A 17,084-nucleotide genomic window follows, 5' to 3' on the forward strand; every position below is an offset into this window, starting at 1 on the left:
AAAAGGGCCTTAGCATGACTGATACTAGAAAGTGAAGTCATGACAAAATAAACAAACAGAACTACCTAAACGATACAGACCTTCTTGATTTCAAATGCCACATTATTATCTATCATGCCTCGTAATGTGCAAAAAGTGACTATAATACTTCACCAACTGCCCTACAAATTCTCCATGCTCAGTTACACCTTGTTACTCAATGAGTGCAGTCACATACAGTCCATGCACAGAGTATTCCTTTTAAAACAATTTCGGTAATATCCATTAATGTGTGTGAAACAGCGTTTCCGGAACTGGAATATTCCAGAAGCACGGACAGAATGGGAATGAATAAGGAGTTTACAGCCACTGCGACTTCTGGAGTCAATTGTCAGGTTATTAGCTGTTGTTTCATCAACACAGGCAACAAAACTGCAGTTAGAGGCTGTACATGACTTGCACACAAACGTAATACTGCAACCATTCCAATTAAAAGAATATTCCTTGCATGTTAGTGCACTGCACTGTCAGTGATGTCACCCCTAGCTGAGTTGCTGCGTTGCTGCTATTGACACCTTCACTGGTAGGATTTTAAGGGGGAACTCTCCTGTGTTTAAGTATGGAAACACTCTCTCAGAGAAAGTGTCTTCAAGGGTGTGCAGGTGTGTGTTGCTATCGGGGTCGGAAAACACCAGTTCTTGTCTGTCCCAGTTCAGCTGCACTCTGATCCTCTGGGGTTTCTGCCTGACTGCCAGGAGAAAGGAGGGATGGGGCGTGGCACATGCCCAATATTTGCCATCTTTGTACCAGAAATACCACTGTCCATTCTTGGTGGCACACTCCCCTTTCCTCTGGACAGACTCTGTCATCACCCCCACGCCCCAACAAGAATTCTCCCCAACCTCCACATCCCAGCAGTGTGTCCCTGAGTCAAAGCCCTCAGAGCCTACCACAGTGAAGTATCTATCAAATCTCTCTGGGTTATCAGGCAGTTGTTGTTTCTCATCACTACGCTTCACATTGGTCAGATCTTCAGACAGCATCAGTCCTGTGTGTGCAGTGTTGGGATCCAGCGTGACAGGAGCTGCAGAGAGGAAGAATACACAGGCCCACAGTTTGCTTTTACATCCCTTGAAAAGCCTTTGTGTGTGTGTGTGTGTGTGTGTGTGTGTGTGTGTGTGTGTGTGTGTGTGTGTGTGTGTGTGTGTGTGTGTGTGTGTGTGTGTGTGTGTGTGTGTGTGTGTGTGTGTGTGTGTGTGTGTGTATGTGTGTATGTGTGCTCAGTGTTGTCTTTTTCACTCCCTACTAAAATTCGAACAGAATATATAAAGGTTGAAAAATGAGTATACAAGTCTTTGCATTAACGACCAATCGGTTAAATTGTAATTAAGGAGACGTTATTATAAAGTGGAACCACATTGTTGGGTGTATATGCTTATCTGCTATCTAATCCCCACCCCAGACCCAGTACCTGAACTAGTTCATAATTCAGGCGAACGTGAACAGAACCCACACTATATGCTGCCTGATGAACAAACTATGGACGAGTTCATTCTGGTGCCTGCAAATGAACTCGGTGCACCAAATAGGGTACCACATTTCCTTAGTGTTTGGTGACAACCCAGCCAAATACATTACAAAGAGCTCCAATAACAAAGGATGACATCTAACACATATATTTTTACTGTTCTGATAATTGATAAATCAATAAAAAATTGCTCTCTGTGGTGTTATAGGCTTCGGAAATGATATTGAATAATACAGCTTCTATAAACCTCTTAAAAGAAGAACCATGCATTAATTATTCACAGTATAGAATGGGGCCGCGGTGGCTCAATGAACTAAGACGGCACATTACACTGGAGACGACCCAGGTTCGATTCCGACCTGGCGTCCTTTGCCGATCCTTCCCCCCTCTCTCTCTCACCATTCATTTCCGGTCTCTCTCAACTGTACTGTCTGATCAATAAAAGTGAAAAAGCATAAAAACAACCATAAACCATTTTAGCCTAAGCTCTTTTTGGGGAAAGGTGCCCTCTGCCTATTAAAACCTATGTAAATATTTCAGTCTCCGAAGCACATAAAAACATGAAATAAGTCATTGAAAAGCTAGGACCCTCATTTTGCATTAGAATGTGTTGATTCAGCTCTAACATACCCACTTTTTAAATAAAAAACCCCAGATCTCAAGAACCTGATGCAGTGTATATGTCGCTCCAGGCTACAATGGGTTAAAAAAAACAACAACTATAAACTATGAATGCACTACATTTTGAAATGTGTGAACTGAACTTTGAACTAGTTCCTGTAGAAAATGTACTCACAGTATTGCACAATCTCCTGCATCTTCTCCCAGACTTTGAATTTCAGGTTGCCCAGGTGCGTTGCCACATTGATCAGAGCTCCTGAAAGCTTCTCTGGATCTTTCAGTGAGCACTGGGCTCTGGAATAATATTCACCAGTTAGTATTGCTCTGTGTCTGGGTTCAGAAACACAGACAAGGGAGAAACAGAAGGCACATCACTCACCTTTCCACTGTACTCCTGTAGTTCTGAGTAGACAATGAGAAAAACAAATAGAATTTTACTGAACCCAACTGTCATGAACTGATGCACACACATGCAAACGACAACAACAACAACAACAACAACATCCATATTCAAAATTTAAAAAGCAAACAGAAGCATTTTTATCAATTTCAACACAATTCAGAAAATGTCAATGTCAGAAAATTGGAAAATTACGTCGTAGTGGGCACTGAACTTGACCTGATCAAAGCATTCCAGTGATAGGCCTACCATTTTGTTGGTGGTGGTATAGGGTTTGATATGTTGACCTGGACATTGCTGAGAAGAAGCCTTATAGAGTGGTTTGTATGTGACTCTAATTAAGACCCGCCAATCGGCCAAATGGCGATGAAGATTCCGTTTGGCTGGTAGAAAAGAAAACTTACTTGGCATTTTCACTGGTGACAAGTGCATGTTTGGCTCATGAGATTACTAACTAGTTCGGCCTACTAGTCTTAATTTATAGCCCCGAGTATACTGTGTACTTTGTGAGTGTAGCATAATGCGTCTCTGCGCAGTCTGCATAGTCTGCTGTTGTGCTTCTGTCCCATGTTACCCAATGGCCACCAATTGGCAATACCGACAGTCCCTTAAAAGTAGACTACCAACATTTTTGGGGTGGCAGATTATTTTATTGTTTGTGGCAGTTTTGCCAGTAGAGTCCCAGTTGTTGCTGCTGGGGACTCCAGTTAAGTAGCCTACACAGGTCTGCGCTTGACAGAAAAGTGCCTTTTGTGCTTAGTACAGTGGCGCGCTTTCTGGAGCTCGACAGCTTGGCTGGTTAAACTTGCCACTTAATTGAGTGGTTTGAGTGAAGTCCATGTTGCTGCTAGACATAGGACGGGGGCCGCTCTGTCCTCCCTGTTGGTGTTTTAGTCTCTCATCGCTGTGGTAGCGATTATATGTTGTTGCCTTGTATAGGTCAACTCAGTCCTCCAATTTGTCGAATGTTTGACCAATGCTCTTTAATGTTGGGGTATTTCAAAGGACATTTCAAAGAGAATTTGTATTAATACAAAGACTCCACTGTACCCAATATATCCTCTGTTGTCCAAAGGAATCTGTGTGCCTGTATGCATTAGTTGAACTCTCTAGCGGGGATAACTATCCCCCTCTAGTGGCATAGTCGGTACTACAAGACCAAAATTGAGTCTTTCTTGTTATGGTAAACTTCTACCCTGCTACTAGCCTGATTAACCAGCCTAAATGTGAGATTGGATGTGTAATTTAGTCTGGCCCCGATGAATAGTACAACCGAAGATTGTTGATGAGAACAACCCATTGTCTTTCAAACCGTGTCTGTGCCTATAGGCCGGCGCTCTGACCAAGCAGCGCTATCTTTCTCGTTGATGTGCTTTCCCAACGTTGCGAGCTTCGTCGTCACTCCCTCAAAACCCCGCCCGCTTTGATTCGAAACAAATCTCTGCGTTGTGATTGGTTTGCCAGATTCTTGGCAAGCCTGGCAGACCACTAAAACAATGCAAGGCCAGACCACTCACAGCCAAAAAAAATGTCGTCCAGCGGGTGACGCTGGTTTACTAGGCTACTCTGCTACATGAGTTTGGACAAGTAGAAAAGTAATTTCATCTGCATTCATCTCATCTCTGATGGCTTTGATTCTGTAAGACGTGATCTTATCCACCTGTTTCTTCAGCAGTTGACTATTGAGCTTCTCGTTTTGTCTATCACATATCTATCCGGCCTCCCTTTCTGGATCTTTTGACTGTGGGCTAAGCACAACCACACAAGACATGATATTGCTTATAAAGGGGGCACCAGTGAGGTATGAGCTTAATACTGTCCTGGCCGGCAACCCAGGTTCGGATTCCGACCCCGGGGTCCTTTGCCGACCCTTCCCCTCTCTCTCTCTCTTCCACTCATTTCCTGTCACACTCTCTCACTGTCTTGTCCTATATAAAGGCAAAAAGCCAAAAAAACTGACTGTAAACAATTAAATGGTGGATATCTTGTGATTTTGTACCTGTAGAAATGTAATGTCATCTGCAGCCATCTCCTCTCTGATGGCTTTGATTGATTCCGGAAGAGATGTAATCTTATCCACCTGTTTCTTCATCAGTTGGCTCTTGAGTTTCTCGTCCTCCTTCAAGGCAGCGATTCTCGCCTTCTCCTCATCTCGTAGATACTGGTGAAGATCGGAGAAGATCTTCTTGATGTGTTTCTCTGTTTGTTTCGACTGAGTCTGAGGGTGGGAGAGAGAGAGAGAGAGAGAGAGAGAGAGAGAGAGAGAGAGAGAGAGAGAGAGAGAGAGAGAGAGAGAGAGAGAGAGAGAGAGAGAGAGAGAGAGAGAGAGAGAGAGAGAGAGAGAGAGAGGAGAGAGATGTCAGTCCTGATTTTACTGTTCCCACTGTCTCTGATATTTATGTATCTCAGTGAGGCACTGAATCAAAGACTTATGGTTGTTCAAGGAGGTTGCACAGGAAAAAAAATAGTCCTTGATTGGAACCTACCGTTACAGTATATGTTATGTTCAAGTCTGAGAAGAAACATTGTGTACCCCATAATCCATGATTATATTATGGTATCTTCCTACCTCACATTAGTGTGCATGATTATATCATGGCATCTTCCTACCTCACCTTTATGTGCATGATGGTTCTATGGCAGTCATCTCTGGCCTTCTCATAGTCCTTCATCTTCTTCTGAAGTTTGACCATCAGCTCCTCCTGCAACCAATGGATTACATGAAAATATCATATAATGTATAATATACAGTAGATGGGTTTTTTTTGTTTATCAACACAGTGTTGTCAGGAGGGGCAAGATACTGGCAGCCAACCATGTGAGCTATCAATCCAACAATCAGAGGTTGAGTTGTGTGCAGGTAGTTTCGCGCAGTCAGGTTAAAACTAAAATTTAGAACCCATGTATATTGTGTGTGTGGGTGTGACTAATCAGTAGGGCCATGGGTGTGGTCTAACTAGTTAAGTAGTCAGGACCGCTTAGTTCAAGTACTGGTAAATAATCATCCTTTTACTGTATGGACACTACAAAATGGCATGAAAATGAAAATGTGACCTTAAGTTCATTATTAGGGCAGTCATGGATAAGCGGGTAGAGTGTCGGACTTGTGACCCTAAGGTTGCCAGTTCGACTCCCGACCCGCCAGGTTGGTGGGTTCAGTAATCAACCAGTGCTATCGCCCATCCTCCTCCATGACTGAGGTACCCTGAGCATGGTACCGTCCCGCCGCACTGCTCCCTTGGGGCACCACTGGGGGCTGCCCCTTTGCACGGACAAGGCATAAATGCAATTTTGTTGTGTGCAGTGAACACTTGTGTGCTGTGCTGTGGAGTGCTGTGTCACAATGACGATGGGAGTTGGAGTTTCCCAGTTGCGCTTTCACATTATACAGCATAACTTGACATGATTAAGGCATTGCATTTGTAACCTACCTTGAAATCAGTCACAGCCTTGCTGATGGAGCTGCACTTGTGACCTTTGTGTGCTTTTGAGTCTTCACACAACTGGCACAAGAGCTCTTGGTCGTTATGACAGAAGAGCTTGAGGTGCTTCTTGTGCTCTTTACACCGCCCATGCCCATGCGCGTTGCCCTTCTCCTTCAGGTAGAGCTCGCACAGGTTTTTCAGAGCGTAGCTTGAGGTAGGTGCTTCACTGGACTTGTTCTTGCAGACGGGACACTGCATGGAGCCTTTGCTCTCCCAGTAATGCTGGACACAGATGTTACACACGCTGTGGCTGCAGGACAGCACCACGGGGTCCTTGAAGATGTCGCTGCATACAGGACAGGTGAGGTCTTTTTCTAGAGATGAAGCCATTCTGATACACACGCACACACACAGGCGCACGCACGCACGCACGCACGCACGCACGCACGCACACACACACACAAAGTCATGACGTTCACACATTAACAAACAGTTGCTCTCAAACACAAACACAAACACATATACTGAATGCCAGTATTTTTCGTACATCAAAATCAACTTTGCTGCTGTATCAGATGTGAACTCTCCACTTCAGCTGTTAATCAGCTTACAAAAACAGGTCAGCCAAGTACATGTTTGTAGCTGGGGAAATCTCCCTGGGTAGATATTTCGATATTGTTACTGTGCATTCATTTTTTTTTCTCAATAATTATCTGTCCTCAATCAAAACACTGCAATGTCTGTAAGATCCAGGTTTGTACGTACCAGAGAAACTGTTGAGTTTGGCTGGGATCTGGTCTCTTTTCCTCAGCTTGCTGAGAGTTTGACTGTAGTGTTGAAACAGATCAGGTATCTTGTCCACAGCTTGCTGAGAATTTGACTGTACCACACAGATTATTATTTCTCCTCAGCTTGTTTTTGTGTCGAGCAATACATTACAATACAATAGCAGCATCTAACAGATTGGGGTGCCTGTCCTTCAGCTCGGTCAATGCAGGAAGTGGGAGGTTGGGGGGCGGGGTTAGGAGGATTTTAGTGGGAGAACAAAAGCTGATTTGCATATCCCTATAATGTTCATCTCTAATAAATCAGAGTTATGAGTAGGCCTACATACCAGAATAGCTGATTGAGTTGAGCTGTGGCTTCGAACAGAGTGAGTCTGCTCCTCCACTTGTCGTTGAGTTGGACAAAAGTGTTGGGGAGCAACCAAATGCTCTTCGGTTAGCTGTTGCATGTGGCTGCAACTTCGAACACTGTGAACTTCTTACAGTAGTATTGGACTCTCTGCTCTTTGGCTAACAAACAGTTGCTGACCATGAAAGGTCGTGGGAGGGGTAAAGGAATTTAGTGAAAATAGAGGCTTATTTATTAGGATTAATAACATTCTTTCACCTGATTAGAACTACTCCAGTGTACGGTACATGTAAAGCTAATCTGATGAAAGTTCAAGTAAAAAGGGGAATTTGTTAGCCTATGTGAATTTGAGGAGCTGTTCTGTAGGTGACTAGTGGATGCAGATGGGATTGCCTACATGTTTGTAAATTCCCATGACACTGCCAAAAATCTAAAATAGGCCTAACAGATTACAACTGGCTACTACCTGTACAATTTTGGCACCAAGCATATTAGTGGATCTGCATGAAGGGCTAATGGCTTGTCAAGTAATTTGGGCCCTCATACCCTCTAGCAGCAGTGAGAACTGTTCCATCCCTACATCACTCTTTTATTCTCTCTCTCTCTCTCGCTCTCGCTCTCTCTCTCTCTCTCTCTCTCTCTCTCTCTCTCTCTGTATTTGTATCCCTGTGTATGCGTGACAGAGGTTTAAGACAAATAAAATGTTAATGAGAGAGCAATGTAAATAGAAATACTGGTACTCTGTCATATCTTTTGCATGCTGTTTCTCTTCTGCCTCTGCTGGCTCTAGTACTTTGCACAGCACCAATGAGAACTCTATATCTTACTGTACTCAACAGTGTAGACTCTATAGCCCTTTTCCGACTGGACTAGTTTAATGGGAGGACCTGGGGTAAAGTGCGCAATATTATGCTCAAAAATCAATAATAATATTGTGGAGCTGGCACGCGCATGACGATGTGCCAACATCGATTGACTGGGGATGAACGATAAACAACTGTTCACGGCGGCTAAAGAAGACACGTGGTGCGTCTTAAGTTCAATTCTACACTTTGGAAATTAGTACACTGCACTACGGTTCGACGAGACCAGCATCCTGTCGCAATAAAATAACGATGCATGCACTTTTTGGGCTATGTTATGGAGCTATAGTGCCATACCGGCTGAGTGATCTACACTAGTAGCGCACTGATACCGTGCATTTAGACAGTAAATACATCGAGTAAACCAACGAAAACACTTCTGAGACTCATTCTTGTGCGTGATTGTAGTCTCAAACACTTCAGCTACGGTTGTGCAAGGTGTTTCAAATCAAGTCAGTTTGTGAGTGCGATGAGCACTCCGAGAAACCATCCGCAGTCAATCGAGCCCCACGTTGATCTCGCACAGCGTGATGAGCAACCCCTACTACTTTCTGATCGTTTACTGAGATATTTCAATCCAGTCCGAATCGGCCATTTCTATTACCGACGTCCTGAGATAAAAAAATCACATTCCCCCACGTCCATACATTAAACTAGTCCCGTCGGAATAGGGCTTATGTCTACTATGATTTACGAGTTACACCCTGTGTCAATGATCATTGGATGACATGATGGACACAAGCGTTGTCTGAACATGAGTGATTCATATTGTAAAAAATAATTTGTATAATAATATTTTTTTAATTTGTAAAAAACATTATTAAGCTGACCCAATTTAAGTGTAAATTTAGGTAAGGTTAAATGAAGTAAAGTGAGTAGACCGCATTGACTTATGGAGAAAGTTATACTGAGTTTAAGTCACGTCATCGCATGGTGGTGACAGTACTCAAATAGGCCTACATCTTCCATACAGAACGTGAATGTGGGTAGTGCTGGATGTAATTCTGGATCAAGGGGGAAAACATCAAACAAAATAGAAATATATAATATGAGCGTAGTTTTATTCATAGATTTTTGTTTTCATTCAGAAACAAGTCTTCATTACATTGGTATTAATAAGTAAAGTGCACATTTACAAAATAAGTTATACCATTTTTTACAGTATTGGAGCATGTCATTTCATAAAAGGATTAATGTGTTTGAATGTGGAGCAGTATTGTAAACAACAGGCATTCTTAACCATAGACCATTGCGCTACCATATCATTGTTAATACATTTTTTTATGTGTTAAGTGCTTGCAGTTACTTGCCCGAACGAATGGTGTTTCATGAATATCACCATCATCAAACCCAATATCTTCAGGAGTACTACAAATGACGCAAAATTAGCATGGGTGAGTAGCAAACAGCATTTTACATTACAAATTAGGGCCAGGTTGCCAAAAAATGTTCCTTTAATCCAGGGGTTGGGAATCTTTTTCATTCGAGGGGCTACATCAAATTCCACCAAAGGTGGAAAAACGAAAAAGTGCTACTCTTTCAGTGTTGTTTTCTTATTAAGGGGGACATTTGGTATACAATGTAGGCTACTGTAGTTAGGTATTTAGCGCCGAGTTGTAGCCACTTCAATGGGTGATGACGGAGACAAGAGGGGTCTTCTCTTTCCATTATTTCCTACCCTTTCACAGGCTACTACTGGGCAATAAGGTGTCCCCCAGAAAACTAAACTTATTACACACTTCCCTGACAACATAGGCTACGTTCTCCTCACCCCTGATTAAAAACAACCCTTATCAATACCTGTCCTATTTAATGCCATCCCAAAACAAATTGACACACTCACAGAATTCTACAAGACACAAGAGGGAGAGGGAAGCATCCATGCACAGACACAAACACACATTCACACACAACCATACCAGGACAGAGAGGGACTCATATGAGGAATCAAACAGCTCAGTAAGGGAGGACTTGGCGCTTTAATCCCCGCCACTAGGTGGAGCCCGGCCACAGCAAGGCACAGCAAGTGAACCACAGTGGAAGACAGAGAGTGCGTTTTAACATGCAACCTTGCCTCCTCCACTTGCGCTTGTCTCCTCGTCCCGCCTCCTGGCCCCTCCTCCGTGGAGAAAACGATATAGTTTCCCAGCTGTCAGCCTATCCACAACAACTTTTGAGGGACTGTTTTTCATTCACCATCCCAATTGCAAATGAGAAAAAGACTCTATAATTGATCTTTTGCAAGATATTGAAATATAATGCTGTTGTCAGTGATGTCATCATGACGAGAAGCAAGTGGAGGAGGCAAGGTCGCATATTGCAACGCACTCACAATGTAAGATGTAGTAGGCCTATACACGTCCTGTTAGGGCTCTCATACATCCGTTTCATTTTGTTTCATAAAAGTAAAATGATTGAACTATGCCTTTTCATTTATGACACAATATAGCCTATTGGCACAACATATAGACTCCATAATGAAGAACACCATTTCTTCAAATAAAAGCCGGGGAGTCTTTTAATTATAAAAATTGCTTTTGTTTATTGAAAAAATGTTTTTGTCAATTTTTACTAAAAGAGACAGGCTACTAATCTGCCCTACATCAAAAAAGATGGTAACTGCATTGTTGCTGAAAATTTGTTATTATTATTTTAATGACATGTATATCGAAATATTTAGTTCAATAAAATAAATGATTTAGATGCAGTGTTTATTCAGCACAAGCCGTCTGGCTCTGCCACCCAGTCGCTCTAGGTACTCCCAGTCAAGATTGTTCTCCGTTGTGGTACCCAAGTGGTGGAACGGTCTCCCAGAGGCAGCAAGACTAAGCACATCTCTTGCAGCCTTCAAGAAACAACTAAAGACCTTCCTCTTTCGAGAGAATCTACTAGACTAATGCTTGAGCTGGCCTTGCCCCAGGGCAGACTCTTGACATGATGTTTAGTTTAGTTTGGTTTGTGTGTGTTTGTGTGTACTCGTTATTTACTCTTTATATATATATAATTTTTTTTTAAAACTAACCCCTCTTTGCAACTGCACTTGTTGTTCTGTATATCTCCTGTGCACTTTGTATTTGCTTGTGATGTTGGCTTGATTATGTCCTCTTTTGAAAGTCGCTTTGGTTATAAAGCGTCTGCCAAATGCAATGTAATGTAATGTAATGTAAATGATTTAGAAACAAGGTGGCAATACAGAGTAACAAAACAGCCATATATCAATAATACCTACATACATTTTGACTGGACAACAGAATATTTTTAAATTATTTTTTCAGAGTTTGAAGCTATGGACAAATACTACTGTTTGCTTTGTATGGCAGTGTTAGGTGCCAGGCTATGAATCGAGGAATTACGATATTATCCACAAAAATAATGCAAACCAGCAGTCACTCGAACATGTATGGTAACGCACTAAAGAAACATTTACTCTAACACCTCAATCATAACACTTCGTAACGTTTCATAATGCTTAATGATGCTTAATTACTCTGGACATTCATAATTACACTGGTCACAGACGTTGATGCCAATCTCTTACGTCACATTACAATTAGTGGACACTTATATCCAAAGCAAGGGTATTGGTTACAGTCCGTAGAGCAATGTGGGGTTAGGTGCCTTGCTCAACGTCACTTCAGCCATGGATGGAGGAGTATGGAAGGGTGGAATTCAAACCTGCAACCCTCTGTACTAAAGCCCATCTCCTTAACCATTAGGCCATTGCTGCCCATATCTAACTGTACTGCACTATTCTATATACATGTGTTGCCGTGTTTACTCAATACTTATAGAGTGAAATGTAGCACTCCTAGTGTTACCCCTACTCTGTGATGGTTAAAGGAACACTGCATGGCTTACTGTGTAAGTGAGGCCTTCACTGGCAGCACCTTCAAAGGACAGAGCTCAGAGCCAATGGCAAAGTAGGGAAATACTCGCTCAGTGAACGCATGTTTGATAGTGTGTAGGTGTGTGTTTCTATCAGGGTCAGAGAATGACAGCTTTCCTCTGTCCCAGTCCAGCTGCACTCTGGAGTTTCTGCTTCACTCTAACAAGAGTGAAAGGCAGTGGTGTGGTAAAAGCTGAACATTTTCCAGGCTCATAACAGAAAAACCACAGTCCACTCCTGGAGGTGGGGTCTCCCTTCCTCTGGAGAGACTCGGTCATCACACCCACGTTCCACCGTGTGTTCTCCCCGACATCTACGTCCCAGCTGTGTGTCCCTGAGTTAAAGCCCTCAGAGCCCAGCACACTGGCAATATAACTAAATCTCTCTGGGTTATCAGGAAGCTGATGTCTCTCCACACCACATATCACACTGGTCAGGTCCTCAGACAGGAGGAGCAGGGGCTGTGCAGTGTTGGGATCCAGAGTGACAGGAGCTGCAGAGAGGACGACACTCACCTGGATTATTGTCACACTCCACAGCACTAATGGCTGCCATGCACACACACACACACATGCACACACACACACGTCATGAGCAAGCTCCCATTGGAATACAGAGAAGTCTGGGACGGAATGTTGATTTCCCTGGATAGAATGTGCACGCTGCCCCCTTCCCCGTCCCAGCGGGAAATGATGTTCCCCTTCACGCATCCACCACTAGCAGATCTTACACACTGAATATCACATGAAATGCTCACTATTGTAAAGCCAAGAGTAATGTGGGGGGCAGGGTTGCCAGATGAGACTGATGATTTCCAGCCAAAAAATATTCAAAAGCACAAAATTGTGTGTGTGCGTGTGTGTGTGTGTGTGTGTGTGTGTGTGTGTGTGTGTGTGTGTGTGTGTGTGTGTGTGTGTGTGTGTGTGTGTGTGTGTGTGTGTGTGTGTGTGTGTGTGTGTGTGTGTGTGTGTGTGTGTGTGTAGGCCTACTCACTGTAATGAACAATCTCCTGCATCTTCTCCCAGACTCTGAACTTCAGGTTGCCCAGGTGCTTTGCCACATTGATCAGAGCTCCTTCTGAAAGCCTCTCTGGATCCTGCAGTGTGCACTGGGCTCTGGAATAACAATTAGGAGTCAGTGCTGCTGTGGGTTTGGTTCAGAACCACAAACAAGAGAGAGAGACAGGAGGCACATCACTCTTGCACACGAAAGATAGAAAGGAAGCACACTCACCTTTTCAATGTTTTCTTATAGCCCTAAATATGAAAGAAAATCTGAATCTGAAATCTGACACATATCCACACATACACCACCCCCCACCCCCATACAAAAGATGTTGCCATTATTTTTAGATGACAAAACATATTACCAAATACTCAGATTTACTTTAGATTCACTTTACCTGAAGGAATGTGACATCATCAGCTTCCATCTCCTCCTCTATGGGTCGGATTGTGTCTGAAAGAGATGAGATCTCTCTGCTCATCTTCTCAATCTTCTCCCTCATCATCTGACTCTTCTGCTCCTCTTCCTCCCTCAATGCAGCTATCCTGGCTGCCTCTTCATCTCGTAGAAACTGGTGAAGCTTCTCAAACTCCTGCTTGATCTGCTTCTCTGTTCTATCGCCCTGTGTCTGAAAACAGGGTGCAAAATAGAAGACCATTTTTTATTATACATTAAATTATGATTTGTAGTAACTACAAAATTATGTAATGCTAATGGTCATCACTAATATGTTTGTGCCTTTTACATTACATTATATTATACTTTGCAAGCACTTTAATCCAAAGCGACTCACAGTTATTTACAGTGTATTGGTTACAGTCCCTGGAGCCGTGTGGGTATAAGTGTCTTGCTCAAGTGCACGTCAGTCATGGGTGGGGGTGTAGTGATAGGTAAGAGAGGGATTCGGACCCTCTGATCTTAAGACCACCTCCCTAACCATTAGGACAAGGCTGCCACCATGTCTTACCATAATGTGAGCAGCTGTTTGGTCACAGATGAGTTTCACTTCTTCAAACATCTTCAGCTTCTTCCTCAGGGGGTCCAGTACGATCTTGAATTTCTCCTGAAATACAAAGTGATTACGTATATGGGTCAATAACGATTTTTTTTTTTCTCAGGCACCAGGTGGTACGAAATCTAATGCCCAAATAATTGGTGATGAATGTACTGCAATGGATATGCTTTTTAGATAATCCAGTAAAAACAGCAACAATAAAATATCCATATAATCATGGTGTTAACTGTGTGCTACTCCTAACATGTCATTGACACAGGCACGTGCACAGCATAGTTGCCCACGGTGCCCGAGCAAATGCCCTTTTGCCCACATTGGCTGATATTGCCCTTCCAAGGGAGGGGAAAATAATATGGCAATTATAATTTCATATTTCAATATCATTTGATTTCTTTAAAATTCATAATTTTGATTGAAGTTTTGTACAATAAAGACTTAAGTCAGTCATACAAATTCATCAGACCCGTCGAGAATGGGCACGAGCGATGTGAGGTAGGCCTACGCAACAACTCCGGTGGGAAGGGAGAAGGCACGCGACAGGCGCTTGAGCGCCTATAAGAGACACTAAATATTTTGAAGATGCCTGGGAGTCGGCTAGAGCCCTACACACAGTCTACATATTACGATACAAAATATGCTCACAATCAACCTCTCTAATACAATGTTGAGTTAAGAACTTTTAGTTATCATAAATCTGACAGCCAGCCAGCGCCACGTTTAGGTAGTAAAAAAAACCGACAGCCAGCTGTAGATATGCCTCGGAAAAATAGGCTAAGATTCCATGTTTCAACTGATTTGCTTTGCAATTCGTATTTTTGATTGAAGCTAAACTAAGTTTTCAAATTCAGATTCACTTGCACCTTGCCTCGAGAGATAGGCAAAGGGAGGGCAGCATGCGCGTTGCGGGGGGCACGCGCAGCTCTACATGGGAGGGAGGGGGGAGCAAGCATGCATGCGACCAGGGCAGAGACGCAAAATATGTTGAAGATGTCGTGGGAGTAGAGCGACTGCCCTGACGGCCTGAGGTGAGCTTGAAACATAGCAGACTACACAGTATTAAACTACATGATCACAATTAATGTCTCTTAAAGCCGATGTCGAGTTTAGGACGTTTAGTGATCCTAAATAATCTGACAGCCGGTGTGCCACGTTCAGATATTGGGGAAAAACGACAGCCAGCTAGCTTGCCGTCAACGTTTTACATGGCTCAGGTTGTTTTGTGGAAGGCTAACCCAACTAAGAAACATGCAGATGACATGTCGTTTTATCAAGCAAGAGAAAACTTAAGGGGGTAGGCTAGCTAAAGGAAGCACATCTCTGCAGAGTTGGCTGCGAAAAAAATGAACAGGTGCAGGTGAGGCAGAGAACCTTTTTCAGGATTGTAGAGGTTTGATCTTGGTGAGACCGCTTGGAAAGTGCTTTTTCTTACACCTGATATATTCTCCGACCCAAAGATACTGTTTCCACTGTCAATGTCCATGTAATTGAAATAAATCCACTCCACATGATAACTGACGTTTACTGTTCTTCTCAAGACATAGGCCTACAAAATGTGCATGAACTAACTAAAATATCTGTAATGAAAATAAAAGGTTATAAAGTCTGTGAGAAGCTCGGAGCTTCAGGGCAACAGATAAGAACTGGTCGCTCCCACGCCACGGTTCTTTGCGATCTGAAATGAAAGCTGGCTCGTCAATACTTAAAGCGACAGTGCACATTTTAATATAGGCTACAAAAGACCCAACAAATGACCTAAACCTGTGAATTCTTATTGTTTTAGCTTTCCTATATAATATTCATCATTTTAATCATGGAATATGCCTATTAATGAAATTTCAAATTCAAATTAAATGATATTTTTAACCATTTTAAGCTATTTCTATTTATTATAACTTAAAGTCTACTTTGGCTGCTACAAGGATTATAAAGATGACAGTGGGTTAATTGATTAAGCATCCTCATATTTAGCCTTTTCATTTACTCATCATTTCATTTCATTTAAGATGAGGATGACTCAGAGCCACAGAACATAGGGCAAGTAGGCATAAGACTGATCATCTCTGTGACTGATACAGGTTTAAAAACTATCAAGGCTTTTTCTCATAATTTCATTTAATTTAGGGGCAGCCACATACCACACATGAGGAAATGTGGATCAGGAGACATTTAGGGCAGGTGGGCATAAGGCTGATCATCTCTGATATGATTAATAGGTAGGCCTACATGTTTAAAAACTAGCATGTTATATCATATGGTACGCATATTCAAGATACCATACAGTAAAATAATATTAATAATTATGACAATAATATACTACTTCTACTACTACTACTAAAAATAATAATACCCATGGTGAAGTTTCCTAAAAATTCCGAAGGCCACTCATTGTTGATGGTTTTTTTTTTGGGGGGGGGGGGGATGTTGCCCTTTCTTCAGGTTAGAGCAACTGCCCTTTGAGATTCCTGTGCACGTCCCTGCATTGACACATACATTTATTTGCATCAGAGATTATCAATTTATCTACGGATGCATAATGGTCATTCTGGTGCAGGATGATTGATATGATGGATGCTTTTATGCTTATTATTTGACATACTCTTCATATGGTATGCTTCATTATAATGGAATCATTATAATCATGTTTGCTGTTTATATGTCTAACACCCTATACTAATTGCCTTTCTGTCACTAATTTTAATGTTTTATACTGAAACCTGGACCATGCCGGGACTGAGAACAAATTGCATCTTGCAAAAAATCATTGCTTGATTGATTGTCATTTGATCATGTTTACCTTCATGTCAGCTGCCACTTCATTGATGGGACTGAAGGTGTGTCCTCTGTGAGTCTTAGAGTCTCTGCACACCAGACACACGGGCTGTTTATCCTCCAGACAGAAGAGATTGATTTTCTCGCTGTGCAGACTACAGAGCACCTCTGTTCTTGTTGAAGCCCTTTGGTCTTTCTCCTGTATGCGTGTCTCATACACATTTTTCAAAGTGAGGTTAGGGGGTGGCTCTATAGAAACTTTTTTCCTGCAGACTGGACATTCTCTGGATCCCTTCTTCTCCCATAACTGCTGCAGACAGGCCTTACATGCACTGTGAGAGCAGGTCAGCATGACAGGATCCTTGTAGACATCACAGCACACAGCACAGGTGAGATCTTTTGATGAGGCCATCTCCTGATGAGGTTTTCCTCCCAAAGTCCAATTAGCTGTCCATTTCA

General features: G+C 42.5%; 2 protein-coding genes across 2 annotated transcripts; both read right to left on the reverse strand.

The window, feature by feature from the left end:
• On the reverse strand, positions 1-6,343 carry LOC134460527 (zinc-binding protein A33-like). Its single transcript, XM_063212907.1, has 6 exons — positions 5,960-6,343; positions 5,144-5,230; positions 4,528-4,746; positions 2,508-2,530; positions 2,304-2,422; positions 1-1,063 (listed from the first exon to the last, which is right to left on the reverse strand). Exons 1-6 carry the CDS (start codon positions 6,341-6,343, stop codon positions 522-524), a joined length of 1,374 nt encoding a protein of 457 aa, XP_063068977.1. The 3' UTR covers positions 1-521.
• A 3,412-nt stretch (positions 6,344-9,755) lies between these two features.
• Positions 9,756-17,080, reverse strand: LOC134460528 (E3 ubiquitin-protein ligase TRIM35-like). The gene is made up of 7 exons (XM_063212908.1): positions 16,651-17,080; positions 13,809-13,904; positions 13,239-13,469; positions 13,070-13,092; positions 12,830-12,951; positions 11,976-12,329; positions 9,756-9,799 (listed from the first exon to the last, which is right to left on the reverse strand). The coding sequence occupies exons 1-7, from the start codon at positions 17,035-17,037 to the stop codon at positions 9,756-9,758; spliced, it is 1,257 nt and encodes a 418-aa protein (XP_063068978.1). The 5' UTR covers positions 17,038-17,080.
• Between the last annotated feature and the right edge of the window lie 4 nt (positions 17,081-17,084).

This window comes from Engraulis encrasicolus, chromosome 13, assembly GCF_034702125.1.
Source record: "Engraulis encrasicolus isolate BLACKSEA-1 chromosome 13, IST_EnEncr_1.0, whole genome shotgun sequence".
Classification (NCBI taxonomy): domain Eukaryota; kingdom Metazoa; phylum Chordata; class Actinopteri; order Clupeiformes; family Engraulidae; genus Engraulis; species Engraulis encrasicolus.